The sequence below is a fragment of the Lathamus discolor genome, chromosome 6 (genome assembly GCF_037157495.1).
Source record: "Lathamus discolor isolate bLatDis1 chromosome 6, bLatDis1.hap1, whole genome shotgun sequence".
Classification (NCBI taxonomy): Eukaryota; Metazoa; Chordata; class Aves; order Psittaciformes; family Psittacidae; genus Lathamus; species Lathamus discolor.
The window spans coordinates 7,071,123-7,088,833 of record NC_088889.1 but is presented as its reverse complement, the minus strand read 5'-3'; the positions used below and the strand labels follow the sequence as shown (position 1 = coordinate 7,088,833).

At 38.5% G+C, this 17,711-nt stretch overlaps 1 protein-coding gene across 1 annotated transcript in view; it reads right to left on the bottom strand.

The window, feature by feature from the left end:
* MYBPC3 (myosin binding protein C3) overlaps positions 1-14,477 on the bottom strand; it is a 62,747-nt gene extending 48,270 nt beyond the window's left edge. The window contains exons 1-6 of the mRNA XM_065682800.1: positions 14,371-14,477; positions 5,583-5,849; positions 2,766-2,861; positions 2,420-2,506; positions 2,124-2,272; positions 1,063-1,180 (exon numbers count right to left, since the gene is read on the bottom strand). Coding sequence (XP_065538872.1) covers positions 1,063-1,180; positions 2,124-2,272; positions 2,420-2,506; positions 2,766-2,861; positions 5,583-5,849; positions 14,371-14,395 — 742 coding nt within the window. The 5' untranslated portion in view covers positions 14,396-14,477. The remainder of the gene's footprint in view (positions 1-1,062; positions 1,181-2,123; positions 2,273-2,419; positions 2,507-2,765; positions 2,862-5,582; positions 5,850-14,370) is intronic.
* Positions 14,478-17,711: the final 3,234 nt, after the last annotated feature.

Sequence of the window (17,711 nt, the reverse complement as noted above, 5' to 3'; positions counted from 1 at the left end):
ATATTAGTTTCAATACTTGCTTCACAGGATATTAAAACACTAATGAGAAAACCACTGTGTATCAACTGAATATTATTGCTAATAATAAATTATAATATGTACTATGAAAGCAAAAATAGATCCCTGGAAATTTTTAGAGATACAGAAACTCCAGCAAGGATGTTGCACAGGGAGAACTTTAGTACCCTGTTCTAAGCTTCTCTTGGTATGAATAGGTGTCCTGCAACTACTGGGAGAAAAACTGTTCTCAGTCACAGCTCCAAAGTCATGATTCCTACAGCCAACTGGTGAAAAATTGAACGCTGCTGATTGAGTAACTTTAATACACTTTTGTCTTTGCGTATTAGGCTCACTTGTTACTGAGTGTTGCAATCCCTGCAACAGAACCCCTGAAACAGGGAATGATCCAAACATTCAGCTCTTTCAGGTAGTCCATGTTTATACTGTTTTATGTAAACTCTTCCACACCAGGAGGAAATCACTGTTAAAATGTCCTTCCCTTTCAATTGCTGATAAGCTTTACAGTCCAGCAGTTGTGAAGGTGGCAGCATGTATTATGTAAAATAAGTCATCCAATCTTAAAACAATTTTACATCTCAGGGTGCTTCTGCAGGACTTGAATTTATTGGGAAGAAAGGAATTAGTAATAGTGTCACATGTCTAAATATTTCATTTTCCCTCTTTCTTTTTTTTTCAAGTATCCATTTTTAGTACTGAACTTCTGCCAGAATAGAACGGCGCTCTCTATTATACTAATGGAGTTAAATATCATAAGAGAATGGATCTGAGACTGGAATAAAGCCAGAGAAAAGTTGGGCTGATTTGCATCTTCCTGTTTACTTTCTTTAAAAGCATCATGGCTTGAGTGACATCAGTGTTACTTCTAATGCTCTGTATCGCTGCCAACCCATCTCAGTCCTCATCTGTGGGCTTCTGTAAGTGTACGTGTAGCTCTTCAGGTCTATGTTGTCTAGCAGCTATGATGTACCAGAAAGAATTGGTGGGCATACATGAAGGAAAAAAAAGGAAACGAAGGAACAAGGTGGCAGGAATTCATCTTACCATTGACTGTCAGGTTGAAATTAGAACTATCAAACTTGTCTTTGGTAGACACCTCACATCTGTATCCTCCTGCAAAAGTCATGTTTGCTTCTATGATTTCCAGTTCAAAGGTGTACACCTGGAACAGGTGCCAATGATAGAATTCATGAGCTCTCAAATGAAATGGTGAAATAGAGAATACAGCATATTAAGTCATGGAGAGAAACAGATAACAGGTGAAATATGCCTCTGTGTCCTTTTAGAATTAAGAACTTGAGCGTGTAACTCATTGCTATCATATAAATTACAAATACCCCCTCAGTTTAGTAGGGACAGTTAAAGAATATTATCAGTACAGGTCTTCAGAAGATACAATGTTGTATTAGCAAACTATTCTTGTGTACTGGTGAGTGCAGTCATATCGTAAACAGGAATAGAGCTTTCATTAAACAAATACAGCCTCCACTGCGTATATCGTACGCTTGAAAACTCAGCAAAAGGGGTGGCTAACATAAGCAAGTCTGTTCCATTCCAACCAGGAGAGGGTAGTAGTGTTTCATATACCACACAGGATGAGATGTCATGGTACAGACTCTCTCCTATTCCTGTTTGTGTATCTTTGAACACATTTGTGGCAAAAATGGATCTTACTCAGCTATTTAAAGTAGTCTAGACAATGCCGGAAAACAATAAATCCCAACACTAGTAGCTAAGTGCTTGATCTATTAAAACCAAGATAGACCATACTTAAATATCTGTCTATTTATTGTTTTCTCTTAAATATAACAAGTATTTACTACTTGAGAGGAAGATGAAGGGAATCCTGTAGTAGGTAGTGCAAAACTTGCTCCCTATGTCCTACATCCATTTTCTCATTTCACCATAGATAAGGTATGCAAAAGTCTGTATGTAGTGCTTGTCTCTTGTCTGCATAGTGAAAACATAGACTTCTGTGCGTAAGTATAGCATTGTGTACAGCTTTGGGTACCTTAATATCAAACCAAACCAAATATCAAACATTTGCTTATATTTTCCCCAGATTAGGATCTAGAAGACTGAGAACCTTACTCTGCCAGCTGTACCTTGTTATTTCGATCATAGCTGTCATGTAGCTGGAGATGTTTCCCCACTTTGCTTCCCAGGTCCACCCACTTTCCTTTGAACCATTTCACTGATGGTTTCTTCAGCAAGCTCTCACCTGCCACTTTGGCAGTGAATGTGATGTTTCCACCTTGTAAGGGAAGTGGGTTAAAATAAGATTATGAATAGTGTTTAATTTATCTGTTATATCACTGCTGCCGTCCTGTACATGGAAAGCTAAATAGTCAAGCAACAGGTACAATTTACACACATCACTTGACTCACATTCTTTACTCACCAACAGTAACTTCTCCATCCTGGGGTCGTGTCACAAAGAGGCCAATAGGGTCCAGAGGCTCTTCTGGCTGAGTCCCAGAAGGTGCAACTGAAATAAACATCAGAATTACAAGTTCGACCTTTCTGCATCAGCTTCTGTTTTGCCCTATGTAGTGAATTTCCTAACTTCAAAATATCTCAATATGTTTCCTCTGTCTCTGAGATTCCTTATTCTTTACTGTCTGTCACTCATCACTAGTGGTCTGCTTTCAGCTACTCTCTCTTCCTCACTGACCCTGAGGATTCCCCATTTCTACTCTTCCCGTCTGTTAACGAACCAGACTTGATAGCAGCATTAGTTCTCTCACCTTCTGTGTTCTGACTGCTTTCTACTGGTGGCGCAGGTGGCTCTGAGGCAGCTGGGGCTGGAGCAGCTTCAGCAGGAGCGACTGTCTCACTCTTCTCTGGAAATGAATGTAAGCCAAGATTAAAGAGAATTGTGATTCTACTTAATTTCTGAAGAAATCTTGCACAAAAGCAGCTTTAAATATGTGTTAGGAAATGCAGAGAAATCAGCTGTGGCTTTCTAGAAGTGAGAGGATGTGCTGGAAGCAGAAGAGGCCTACTGAAGCTGGTTGAGGGTCTTCCTTTTGCTGAGCTTGGAAAGAACTGATGCCTGGATTTTTTCACATTCTATGGTCTTGATGTGTAGAAATTCTGCTGATCAGTAGCGCTATTATGTGATGCTAACTTCAGTGATCTAAATAGAAAAAGTAATGTAAAATGATGGAATTATTATTTTTATAAACTGCTTCTTCATGAGATTTTGTTTAACTGCTGTTGGAATGTAATGTTCCAGATGCTACTGCTGTGTGCAGCATGGGGAAAAGCTCCAGACACTCCTAGTAATTAATATGGAGAAAGTAATTTATAAATGCATCTATCATTTCCTCCCCTGGCTCATGGAAGTATCTGGCCTCTCAAATTATGACCTCCCAGACAAATACAGGCAAATGCATTTGGCACAATGGAGAAGATAGAAATGTATGAAAAGGGAGTAGGAGTGAGCAACTGGGGCAGATGGAGGGAGGTAGAATTTCTTGAAACAGATCAGTTGCAGCAAGATTATTTTTTTCCATAGGTAGTGGAGCCACTTCCAAAGGGCCTCACCTACCTCTCAAGTCCCCCATGCACTTTTCCAGCTATGTGCAATGTGTTTTTCACCAGGGATTTCAGGCCCTGTTGTGCCATGTGGCTCCTCTGTCACAAAGGGAGGTGGCTGGGTCTGGACAGGTTAGGGGACAATTTCCATTTTTCCAGTTATTATTGTGTGTGAAAATAATAATGGGAGATCCGGTTACTCTTTAACAATATAATCTGAGTAAGGTCTGAAAAACAAGAGAGTATCTGTGAACACATGAACATGAGTCAACCACACTCTCAGAAAATGTGTGCCTTTTACCTAAACTGTATTTGTGTCTTGAAAGAAAGGAGTGTGATTTTAAATTCGTATTATTTCAATACTTAAGTATCGAATTATACCACTTTTATTGTTAGAAGGTATCCCATTGGATCTTGGGCAAATGAATTTCAACTTGATTTTTTCTGCAGAGAACTAAACATTATTTTAACAAATGTAATGTAGATGCTCCCACAGGTGGGATGTGTAGCTATTTAGAAAAGGCTTATTTTGAGGTATCAGCATATAGTGTATATAGGAAACTTATCTCTCCTTTGCTGTCATAGAATCATAGAATAGTTAGGGTTGGAAAGGACCTTAAGATCATCCAGTTCCAACCCCCCCACCATGGGCAGGGACACCTCACACTAAACCATCTCACCCAAGGCTTCGTCCAACCTGGCCTTGAACGCTGCCAGAGATGGAGCATTCACAGCCTCCCTGGGCAACCTATTCCAGTGCTTCACAACCCTAACAGGAAAGAACTTCCCACTTATATCCAATCTAAACTTCCCCTGTTTAGGTTTTAACCCATTACCCCTTGTCCTGTCACTACAGTCCCTGATGAAGAGTATCTTAATATTGCCATCATGAATGTGTGCTTGTCAGACGTGCATTGTTTATGCGTGAGGATTACACTTCCAAATTAAGTAATTCTGCTATTTGTAGGCTGTTTGCCATTAGCAGGATCTACCTGGAACTTACCTGCAGGGCAATGAGGAACATATAACTAGTATAATATGTCCCCATTTATTTTTAGGATGAGACAGTCAGTAAGATGATACTTTTATAAATTCTGACAGCTGTTAAATTGTCCTAATCCATATTAGGATTTAACCTGTCATGAAGTGTCTTTTCATCTGGAACAAAATGTCTTGTCCCCTGTTAAATATTCACCAATATCTTTTCAGTAAGGCTTGTCACCAGAAGAAGAATGGAAACTTACAATACCAGAAGTGGTAAATGGGGACCGCTTTGGAGGGGTAAAAAAGGGATTGAGAAGGTCAAAATATTGCAAAAAATTAGTGATTTTTCTATCCTCAGCGTCTTCAGACATTTTTTATGAGGAAATTCCAGGGAATCTGGCTCTTTATAATTTTTCCCAGGAAAAGTCTGGGGAAGCTTTTCAATTTCCCATCGAACCGCTCCTTTAATGCATAAATAGAAATTGTAGGTGATACACAAATAATACAAAACTTACTCTTTGCATTCAAGTCCCTCCTGAAATATGTGTTTTTATTAGCAGGTGATTTTGAGACAGTTTTGTGGAATGTATGAGCTCCTGAAACATTGCAGCATAACTTGTAATATTTTTTTCAGTTGTTACAATTTTTGTATTTAAATAAATTCATAAAAAAAATGGAAATGCCAGGCCTAAGGTGTAGGCATCTTAGTTTAGGGCAGGTTAGGTTAGAGTAGCTTTGCTTTAGTTTTCAGTGGTTAAGTTGAAAAGCTTGACAGAATTCTAGAGGTACATTGAGATTTCCTCAGCGGTCTCCACTGTGTGGACCTCCGATATCTGGAAATGGGTGGTTTAGCCACAGGAAATGTATTCCTCAGCTTACTGTCAATGAGTAGCATCAAATAATTGGATGAAACATAGGTATTGCTGGTAGAGAAAATTGACAGTGTTAGGACAGGCTAATACCCATAGGCCTCATTCATAAAGGTTGCATGTGGAACTGAAAATACTGATGAAATTAGAATGACTTAGGAAACACCATACCTGGTTCCTTGACCTTGAGTTCAAATTTAACCTTGGAACTTCCAGCTATTACAGCATATGTCACATCATCTTCTTTTCCTACTTTATTGATCGTCAGTGAATGCTTGTTTCCGTCTGCTTTAATGACATATTTCTCACTTTCAGTAATTTCTGTGCCAGCTCGCTGCCACTTCACCTTGACAGCAGCTTTTTCTGTCTCTGCTTCAAACACAGCTGTGCTTCCGGCTGTCACCTCTGTTGTCTTCGGCTTCTTGGTAAATGCAGACACTAAAAAAAGAGAGAGGGCTCACAGAAGTCTGGTTGCAGTTGTGACCTATCTGGTGTAGTCAGCTGCTGTGGCTGCAACAGCTGTCTCCTTGCTCTCCCACCTGCCCATGTAAGATATACATTACAACACTTTCTACAGAGAAGTTGTGAATTGTCTTTGAGTTTATCGAGCTCTGTATCTGAGGTGTCACATCTTTACCCTATTGTCATGAAAGAAAACGAAGTGGATAGCGAACTTACCTCCCTGTCCATCTTCCTCGTTCTTTCCCCCTAAAATGAACTCTGATTTTTCATGAATGAATGTTTTGATCTACAACAACATTGCATGATGTGTATTCTTTCGTATCAAACTGTCTACAATGATTTGCCATGCAGTTTTATTAAAAAATATTAATTCAGTCCTAACAGCTGCTTAATACAGTTTTTAAACAGGACCAGGATCTGTTCGTCCAATGATATTGCAGTTTCTGCAGTAACGTGTGACCTAATATAGCGCAATGAATGAATGGTTCATCTTTAATCCTTCTGTTTTGACTGCTCAATATTTTAGTGCACATTCCTATGATGGCTTCTATAAGCTTATACCAGCTAAATAATGTGAATTGTAGTTTGCATTCAAATGTTTAATTCAGCATTAGAAGTTAAACTACTTGCCTACACAGAACTCTACAACAACTAGTTTTCTAATTACTTACAAGGTCAATAAAATATTTTCTCTATCTGTCAAGAAGCACTTATAAGGCTTATAATGAGAACGAATGAAATTATTAATATGTAAGGTGAGCAAGCATAAACCACACGGTGGTTTAGGTCATATGTAATCAAAGTAGCTCAACAGATAGGACTTTGGAAAGCAAGCAATATATTGTGAGGTTGTCCACAAATAGCCTAATCTTTCTCAAGATTAGATTTCAATAACGTAACTAATTCTATTAATTTCTTTACTGTGATTTATTTATTTAGATTTCTTCAACATTAATCAAGTTTTTCATTTAATGCTCACGTTCTGGTCTTTCTGATATCTAGTCTCTTTTCACTAATTGCCATAAACTATGTTAATGTATAAAAATACCAGCAATTAACATTCTGATTCATACACTGGATGTTTTTCATGCACCATTTTGTCATCTTTTTATTGGTTTACACCTCCATAACCAGGCTTTTATAAACTATTAGTAATTCCATCAGATTTAATGATACCTGTTACCTCTGTGGCAAATTATCTATAGCTCTGCTACTTGGGCAGCAACAAGAACTCTTCCAAACACCACAACAATGGTTATGATTAGCTTTAAAGTTTTGGTTCTGCTTTACAAAAATGACAGGAACATGACATTAAAATATCTTAAAGAAATAGTTTATATTCGTGTTCAAGAAGGTGATTTAGTTAGTATAAATATTATATTGCTAATAATACCATCTGATCATTGCACAAACTCTCTATTCCTGTAGCATGTCTTCAGACTTCATAAATTAATTGACCTCAGTGGATTTGCATTTTCATTGTATATGCAATGTACAAAATGTAAATGCATTTTGCAAATACACATTTGCAGCGTATACTATACTGCTCCCTACTACAGTGTAATGCTCCAGTGCCTGTTACAAGCTGCACATCTTTTGATATAGTATTGCACCTCAGTAAATAACGTAGCAGGGTATACTTTGATGCAGTGTATCGTGTATAACTGTAGAAGAGTTATTGCAGACATCAGGTTTGATGTACGCAATTCAAAAGATGGCCAGGATACTGCACAGTGGGGAGCCAGGTCTCTTCTGGAACCCACTCTTGAAATACCTACTGTCTGGCTCCTTTCCCTATGACGCTAGAGATAAAGCAGCAAAGAAGCATGCTTTTTGTCTCCGAGTGCTATCATCATTGCTCTTCCATTTTAGCACAAAAGAATCTATAAATATATTAATTACTTAACAGCAATGTGGCCTGTAAAGATTCCAGCCTACAAATGGCAGGGTTTCAAGACATGCGTACTTGGAAGTAACTCTCTGATCTGCTGCACACACTGCAAAGTTTCTTACATTTACTTTAGATGACTCAACAGAAACAGATTGTTGGCCAGAACTACATGCACAGTGAGAAATCTCCACCACCACATACTATTTCTGACTTTGGGGAAATCTAAATACATACGTAGAAGTTACAAGTAGGTTTCCTTGTCTTTTTTATCTTTCCTCTCTGCCTTTCCTGCCAAAAGACTAATTTCAGTTCCAACTCAAAATTATTTTGAATACTTCTAATGCGTAAAATGGGAAAGCCCCAAGATCCCCCCCATGGGAACAAAGGTCTGCTAGAGCAGTTGTTAAGAACCCACTTTTTCACAGGGAAAAGACACTCTAAGAGTTATTTTCCTACACTTGAGATTCAGAGTCAGTGAATGACAGTGTTCAAAGCAGTGTGTGTCTGAGTCCATCTGTATTCCCTTTAGTCTTTCACTCCCTGTGTTTGTAAAGGAAAAGTAGCAATGTACAGCTGGAGATTTTACAGGAAATTTCATCGCTGCAGAAGAGAGTTTGCTGAACAAGCATGTGAAGAGAATGCCATCATTCTTCCTTCTGCAGGAAAAATGAACTGCTTAATAGAAGAAAGAGAAGTGAGAGATCAGGTATTCCCACTCTCCTTCATTGTGGCTGCTACTTTAAGTAACACATAAATCCAAGTTCACCAGCAGAGTCTGTTTTTGTTTGTTGTGCAGTTACTCCAACTAATCCAGCCATTTCCTCATTTGGAATGTTCCTAAACACTACCGTTCTAAACTTCTTGTCTATATGAAAACCTCACTTTTGCCTGCTTTTATCAGAAACACATTACCCATTTGGCAATCTCTCACTTCAACATTTGGCTTCTACCCAGATACTCCCCTCTGGGTTCCATATATACATCCCGTACTCAAAACACTCTTTGATACGACCACCACCATCAAGCTGTGGAAAACCCAGTGACTGTGACACCTTTCATGTGATGTTGTGGAATGTCTCGTAGCTCTTGCGCCTGTCAGGCACTATCACAGGTTTATCCAGACTCCCGTTCAACATGCCACTGGGCTGAGACACCTGATGACTGAGTAGGCCATGTCCTCTGCCACCCACTTTGATAACTCTCTGCTTTCCAGTAAATTCTAAGCCACCCAGCACAAAGGGAGAGGAAGGTGACATTAGTACTAACATTCTATAGCAATTCTGGAGAATGCACATGAGTTACCAGTGCTGATGATGACAGGAATTATTGAAGGGAGGGAGAGCGATAAATATTCTGTGTGTGTGTGTTTTGTGAGGATGGAATTGGAATTGCTGTGGAGAGTTTAACATGGGGAGAGAAGAGTGATGTGGAGATAATGAAAGAAATCAGGCTGGAGACACTTTTCAACACTTCACTTCTGATATCCCTGACATTCCTAACGACTTCTAGCCTCTGTAATGCAAAGAACTTCATATAATTTCTGAGCAATGTAAACCATCAAGTTTCTACCCCAGGCAGAACAGGAAGCAGGCTGCATGTGGTCTGCAGTCTTGCAGAAAACTTCGTGGTGGCTAATGTTGCTGTTACCACAACTTGCTTGCAGCACCCATCCTTTAAAAGTCTTGTAACACCTGACAGTGTGCACATCAGCCATACAGTTATGTATGTTACATGAGCTAAAGCTTCAACAGAAAGCTCTGTTTGGAGATCCATGATCAGATTGCATTTTGGTAGTAATTGATTAATAAAGTCTTTCAATCAGGAGGATGAAGAAATATAAAACACATTCGCTTTTGGCCAAATTAAACTAGAATGAAATCATTTAAGTTCTAAAAATACTATTTTCCTTCACTTTTCTCCTAAATAAAATAATAAAACTAGTGTTCTGGCTTCCTACTGCTGCCATTTATTAAATCATCATGCTAGCACATTCATGTTTTCTCCCTTACTTTCTGACCTGCTTTGAAGCAATCTCTTTCCAACATCCACCAGCAACCTAATTTACTATTCTGCTTCAAAACTTGTTCATATTCTCCTATACAAAACTCTAGAAAACAGCTAAGCTACTACTCAGGTCACTATTGTACTAATCATTACTTCCTTTGTTCTCTTCTTGAACTACCTATTTGCTGGGTGTTTATTTTGTAAGTGTTTTGAGGCACAGACTGTTTTCTATTACCTTTGCACAGCATCAAATACTTAGTAATAGCTACTAAGTACTGCTTTATCCCTAATAAGAATAAAAATTAGAAGCCAGCAGAGACATTCCTATTTGATTATTGGCAGAAAACATGGAGATGGAGAGTATATTAAAATAATGCTGAAATAACTGGGATGATTCTAATTAATAGCCACATTCTTTAAATAACGTGGCTTCTTAAGAATCACAAGCATTAGGTGAAAACCTTTTCCTAAAACCACTGAATTTCAGAGTATGTGTGAACTTTGTGAAATGAAAATGAGGATGAAGTATAGATTCCCCAAGAATGATTTTAACTCAATGAAATGATAGAGGAGAGAAATGTTCTTGTTGGTTTTTTGTTTGGCTGGTTGGTTTTCTTTGGTTTGGGGTTTTTTTTCTGCTTCATCCTGCTTTCCAGAGTGGTGGCTCTGACTTCAACTCTTCAGCATTCATTATTTGTGATGTGTAAAATGAGGAGAGGGAGATAAGTAGTTAGGGAGAGTGTTAGTAGTTAAGGAGATAAGTAGTTAGGGAGATAAAGGCTTTCAGATGGTATTTCTACCTTTCTGAAATGAAAACTGGTAAAGGTATAAATGTTTTAGAATCTAATGTAGCTGGTTGAATGCACATTCTACAAGCTGCAGAAGAAATCTGCAATGGGTGTAATCAGAAAACACACTCAGGTTTTCTCCTACAAAGCTGGGGTATCTTACTGCTCATTCTGTGTATTTGGTATTAAAATAAGAAACCAGTCAATGTATTTAATATTACAAAAGTAGTATTATTTTTTGGAATTCCTCAATTTGTTAAGGCTACATGTTCAAAATTTATCTTTGCTTTAATACGTACACTTGGCATCTTATTTTCCTTTTATGCCATTTGCTTTTCCATTGAGTTAAGAGTCAGACTGTGGAAAAGCAGACTTCAGTAACACAGCTTGTAAATTCCTTGCTGAGGAACTATATAAAGATGCTGTGCATTCCTTGGTCAGGACCTAAGTGGCTTCTTGCAATTACAAGCTTAATCATTCCATGATCCAAAAGCTATTGAACTGCTCAACCTTATCATTCCTTGACTACTTCAGCAGCTGAGATTGTAAAGTCCTGTAACATGAGCAACAGGCAAGGAATAGTTTCACTAAGCAGAGTCACCTCTCCGCATCCATCACACTTTCTGTAAAATGGGGATAATAATGTTCAGTTTGCTCTGAATCTTAACTAACAAAAGAGGAAAAGATATCTATATGAATTATTCCTATTTATATTGGCATTACTATAATGCATAGAAATTCATTATCATGGAGCAGTGCTTTACTGTGCTAGGTGCTTGCAAATACAAAATGATGAGTTTATATTGAAACTGATATTGTACAATTTACTCTGCATTATGCAACATTGATTATTATTAATGCCAAAACCCTCTGTGTATTTACAAGCCAGGTTATTTATAGACCAGTGATAAATTTCCTAATCTGAGCTGCAAAATCTAGACCTCTCAGTGTGTAAAATATGTGAATAAAAATTGTCTGATTTTCAGAGAGAAGGTGAGTAATACCAGACTTCTCCTTTTCCAGATATAGCAATGCACTTGTTTCCCATTAAGTCCCATTTATCTACTAAATTTTGTGTTTAAAAGGTCAGCTGTTTCCTCTTAATGTCACAAAATATTGTTAGGGAAATGGTTGGGGCTTTTTTTAACCTTTCTGATTTTTCACAACAACAAAAAAAAGCCATCAAAGCTTTCCAAAAAGCTTTGAACAGAGATCAACTGCGAAATGTTTAAATCAAAGGGAGAAGAACGTAAAGTTTCTGCAACAAGCGATGCTTTTTAGTGCTTAATTGCTTGCTCTGAAGCTAAATTGCTACAGGTCTAAATGCAGTTGTTCTTGGAGGGGGGAAAGCTAAGACTTTGGTTCCTTTGGTATTCTGTAAATAAATAGGGCAGTGCCTCATCCTGAAGTGTTTTAGTTGGACAGTTTAAAGTAAAAGAATGTCTGTTGGAAAATCTACTTCACTGGTTTAGGTTTTGTGATTTGTTTTGGTTTTAACATGTTAAAAGGCTTGTTAAAACAGCAGATATAGGCAGAATCTATCTGATCATTCTCTGGCATGACACATTCTCCTTTATCTATGCACCAGATGCCTACATTTCAGTAACAGAGACAAAAGATCTGTTAAGGTTCTTCAGTGTTCTATCGTATGTGACAACAGGGGTTGTAATTTGTCCAAGTATGAATCACCAGATGATTATTCAGTCCTCCTGTGATTGTACTCAACATTTTCCCATCTTGAAATGGCTTGAACTGTATAAACAACATGAAATAGAAAACCAAAGAGATTAATGCCTCTTCAGAGAATGAGTAGAGCCCCTCTTGAAGTTATGGGACATGTGACTGATTCTTTCTCCATCAGAGTGGGTAATAAGAGCTTTTCCTCCCCCTGCTGTGATAATCACAGTGTTTGAGCTGCTTTGTTTGTAGGGATTGTGTAGGGCCAGTGATATTAAACACCTATTAGATTTCTCTGGGGAAATAAGCTGGAATAGGATTTCTCTTCATCATTAGCTAGCATAGGCGGGCATCTTCACTAACAGAGAACTTGCCTTTCATCCACAGAAGCTAAAAATATCAATTTAAAGGCAGCTAAACCATTACAAATCAAATTCCAATACCTTAGCGATCATACTGTCAAATTTTGCCTACTTGTCATATTTCTTTTTTGCCAGCATTGTCGATCACAAGCATTAGACATTTCACTAAATCTCAAAAATCATGTGACTTCAAAAATAAAATATAATTATGAATGTCTTATTTTGGGGGTGATTGTTGAACTTTTACAGCTTATATTTTAAAGGTTTTCTCTACTGTTACAAAGTCTGCTATTCTTTTTTATATATGATTCTATCTCCATCTGATTTCAGAAATTGCAGCTTTAAGATGTGATAAAATTGAAGGCTTGGTGACGCCACTATTGCTTTAGAGTTATCATCTAGAAGAAACAGTAAGAATCCTGTTGGAGTTAATCGTGCTTCAGTGCTTTGCAGATCTTAATGGGAGATAAGGGCCGGATTTGTGCTCTGCCTCTGGCAGTGGCCCATTCCAAATATTTTGGCCAAAATGAAAGTTCTTCTTAGCAAGTTCTTCTTCTGTTATTGTGACCATGGGAGACTTTCCCATTGACCAGTCCAACAGGAGACTGTTCATGAACTATAAGTATAAGCAGCTACTATTAACTTTGGAAACTGCTATTTGTTAAAAAAGCATGCACCTTGTACTGCGCAACCAGGTAACAGTGATTCTGGGTGTGCACTGGCATCAGTGGACTGAAAGCTCTAAAAGTGAAGAATCCCAGATGTAGTACAATTTTCTGCAGCCCTGTGCAATGGATACATGCACACTTGGCAAGCAATCGTAACTTCAGCTTCTGACAAGTTTTTTTCCTAGCTTAGTTGTGGGCACAAAGTGCTCCTGAGACAGCTTCCTCTACCCATACACAGGTATTCTGACCTCAGCTCTCCCTACCTCTACTTCCCAGGCTCTCTTCCTTCTCCTAAGACAGACAGATTCATTGCACCTTATACCCCAAGCTAGTCCTTCCCTTCTTTCCTATGTGAGGGGGCTATAAGTGATCCCTTATTTCTCAATGTTAAATTAGAACTAAATCTGAGATCTTTTCCTGGTGTTTTTCTGCTGGGGCAGGACTTGCACTGGGCTCTGTGACCTTGGCTCTCTGAAAATGGTTAGTAATCTTGTGGCTCAAGGGGCAAGGATAGAGGAGGGCAAGTGAAAAGTACACATATATTCTTTACAGTACAACATCTCTTTTTTCCCCTAGAGCGCTCTACTGTCACTGGCTGGAAGAACTAAGAATAAACTCTGAACAGGTGCCATTGATTTCATTTTCACAGGGATTTTACTAACAACAAATGCTAAAACAATTTGCTAATAACACTTCCTCAAAATTACCAGGGAAATTATCCCAAACAAACTAAATAGAAGCAGGAGAGGCTTATGCTGCCTAACTGACCAGCAGAGACAGTACCAGCCGTTTTCAGAGTCCTAAAGACTGGGAAAGGAAATGAGAAATGCAAAGAATCTGAGAATTAAATGCATTTCATCTCTATTCTTTCCTCATCCACAGTCTCCTGAGAAAATTCTGTGGCTAAGGGTTACCAAGCTAGTTACTGATTTCTCTGCAAGATCACTCAACATCTCTTACATTTATAACTTCATAAAATTACATCTCTTTTTGCTCTCTTTTTTTCTTTTTTTCACTGAGCCACCTCATTTCTCTGGTGTAGAAAAGCTACTCACATTTTTCCCTGTCGAGCTTTGTGAGGTTTTGTCTGTCAGTTCTGATCCTTACCTGTTTTCTTTGCAGGCTCTGGCATCTTCACTTTGTTTCTGAAGAAGCTCCCAGGTGTATCTAGAAAGCAGGGTCCAAGTTAAACAGGAATGAGCGTGCAGGGCTTTTGAGACCCCCTAAAGAAACACTTGGTGGAAGCCCCCATCCTGCTCCTCCCCTTTGATCCCCCAATGTTGTCAACTACGGCACCTTATCAACACACTTGACAGGCTACATCAGCTGGGATAAATATAGCCAAGTTCCAGGAGCCAGAGAGCTCAAACCACCCAAGTCTGGCTACCACTGGGCTGCTGGTATAAACCAGAGCACAGTATGACGTTGCACATGTGTACTGTACATTTTCCAGCTTCACACAATGGTTTGCGTTAAGAATTCCTACACTGCCATGTTTACTGCACATTCACCGAGTAGATCTGATAGTTACATCTCCTGCATGTTGGTTCTGTACTTACTCTGATGATGAATCTGTTTGCATTCTTGCGACCTGTTTCAGTCTTTGTTATTATAATTGGGTCAGATTTTGAGCAGCCCTCAAAGCACCTTTTACTTGTTTCTGTTTTGCTCTCTTCTACTGAAGACTGTGTAGAACTGAATGTGAACCTTCAGGAGAGAGCTTTCTTTTTCAGACACACATTACTGACATTTGCAGTCACAACTAGGAAGCATGACATTATTTAAATAGTTTCAGTCCTCCCTCCCCATCCACCCACTTGATCCTCAGCATGTAGTTAGTGAAAACTAGCAAGTCTTTCTATTTTTTCTTTTAGATACCATTTAAAAAGTAGTTGTGAGGTTCTATTTGATACCTCCAAAAGTTTTAATTCTACTTAATTATATAGAAAAGACCTGGGGGGAATCTCAGTAGAAAGTTACGTTGGTATTTCCATTTCATGCTCCCGTCATTGCTTCTTATTTCTTCATACATTTAACATCTGTCAAAATAGTAAGTGTGGACAATCCTCTCTTTATTGATCTGGTGGTATATCCATTTCATGCCACTTTTGTCTGTCTCATTTTGAGTTTCGAGCTTAATCAGAGCAACTCTGTATGCCGACCACTTAGCACATTTTAGCTACCACTAGTATTGAAAAACCCTTCTAAAACCAATGTAGTTTTCAGGTTTTCCAGTTTCACTAGCCTGTAAAAACCTCAGTCTAAAGGATTTCTGCTTTTGGCAGGGAACTCAGAATAGACAAATGTGCACACAGCCCGTTGGTCACTGTACTTTGTCTTTCACATCTCACTCTTTGGGTAGACTGTGTTTAAACCATGACAACTGATAGGACAAATGTGAACATGCAAGAATGACTGCTGTTACCTCTCCTGATTTAGGCCCAAATACTTCCTCATTATCTTTCAGATGAGTGAGAAAGATGGGCAGGATGTGATCTATGTACATTTTCTGTCTCCTCTGTTTCTAGTGGAGCGCATGTTAGCCTGATATGTTTTTGACCTACTTTCCTGTATCTGAGGCATTTCACTAGGAGTCAGGAAATCTCAGCTACTTGCTTTGGCTTGAACTCTTTCAAAGGGCTTGAGTCCTACAGTATGAAAAATCTGTCACTCAACTAGCGAAGATCCTTATTCCCTTCTTCAATGTTTCTCCCTGTTAGAGAGCTGCCATTAATTCCCTCTTCTCTCCAGAGCAGATCCCAAACACTTTTAGAACTACACCCATGTGCCTTCTGGGAAGAGAATTCTCTCCCTGCAACCCTTGACAGTAGAGGCCACAGGAGGCAGAGCTACCACAGAGGAAAAAATGACAACGTGTGCAGACTATTCAGAGGTGGACTGTGATCCGAGCCACACTTCTCAGCTTACTTGCCTCTCTAGTATGTGTTGTTGAAATAATGGGTGACATGGTCTAGTGTGAGGCATCATCCCTGCCCATGGCAGGGGGTTGGAACTAAATGATCTTAAGGTCCTTTCCAACCCAACCCATTCAATGATTCTATGACTAGAAGTCACTTCTGCAGTATTTTAACAAATGAACCTCTTTTAAATGCCATCAGAATATACTGATCTTCCTCAGGAATCATTTTGCTGCGAGAACTGAGTTTTGCTATTTTGTCCTCCCTCACTCATCTTTTAGCAAATAATTATGTTTACTGAAAGCCTATATGCTGTGTTGGGAGGTTTTTATGTGTGTAGTATTTATCCTATACCCCAAGCTTGTATTTGTCCTCTGAGAGTGTCAAGTAGAAGGGGCTTCAAAGCAAGAACTGAGAACCTTGGGACAATTCAATATATGATAATACACTTCTAACACAGAACTTACTCTGGATGCTAATAGATAATGGCTTAAGTATATCTTAAATACTTCTTCGAAGTCCTTGGAACTCTCAGTATTATTGATTCACTTACATACTCATTTCTTTCTAAAATGGCATTAACTCCTTGGACTCAATACCTTCCAATAATGGTGATTCCACTGTTGACATACACATTGTAACAATACGACTTCTATTATTAATTCTGTAGTTTCCAATTTCAAATTTTAATATCCCCTGGTTTTCAGAGAGCAGAAATTCCTATTTGTGTTGTTTGTTTCTATGTCTTTGTCACAGCACCTCCAATTATTTTAGGACAAAAGCCACATCTGTGTAAATCTACATTAAACCACTTTTAAACCCAGCATTACATATGGAAGCATTTTCCTTTATTTGCCTCTTTCTTATTGTCAGGTATTTGTCTGTAAACCTGTCAGGCATGTGTCTGACAATGACGTGTCTGTAAGAGGTCACTTGGACAGTGATGGAAGGGTCCTGCTTCCTTCCAGGGCAAATAGGGAGTTCATTCTGCCACTGCATAGTTTACCTGGAAATTTATGGGATGATCTAAACCATGTTGCCATTCAAAGGGTATACCATCATTCATTTGACTGAATTTTAAGGGTGTTGTTTGAGGGTAGTATCCCAGTAACTGTTCATGAGACATTATTTCCTAGGGAATTTGAAAGAAGTTTATACTAATCCACAAAATCTGCTATGATAGAATAATAGGTCACTAAAAATATATAAGATGAGATTGCACTGTCTATTAGAAAGGAAAGTTAGACAATATACTCTGTATTTCTTTATTAATGGAGGGAGTACAGCATGCGAGAGTTCATCTCAGCAGTGCCTGCTGGGATCATGTAAATAAGAGTATTCTGTTTTGCATTCTCTCCTGTTTATTTCTCACAGATACTTAGAAACTATTTTAGACTTATTGATTCTAAGTGCCTGGGAACCTTTTCCCAATGCATTTTGTTTCCCAACCTTTACATGTGTGTTTTTTTTCTCTGCTCCCATAAATAATCCTTATTGAACGTGGTTGTAGCATTTTCCTTTTCATGAAAA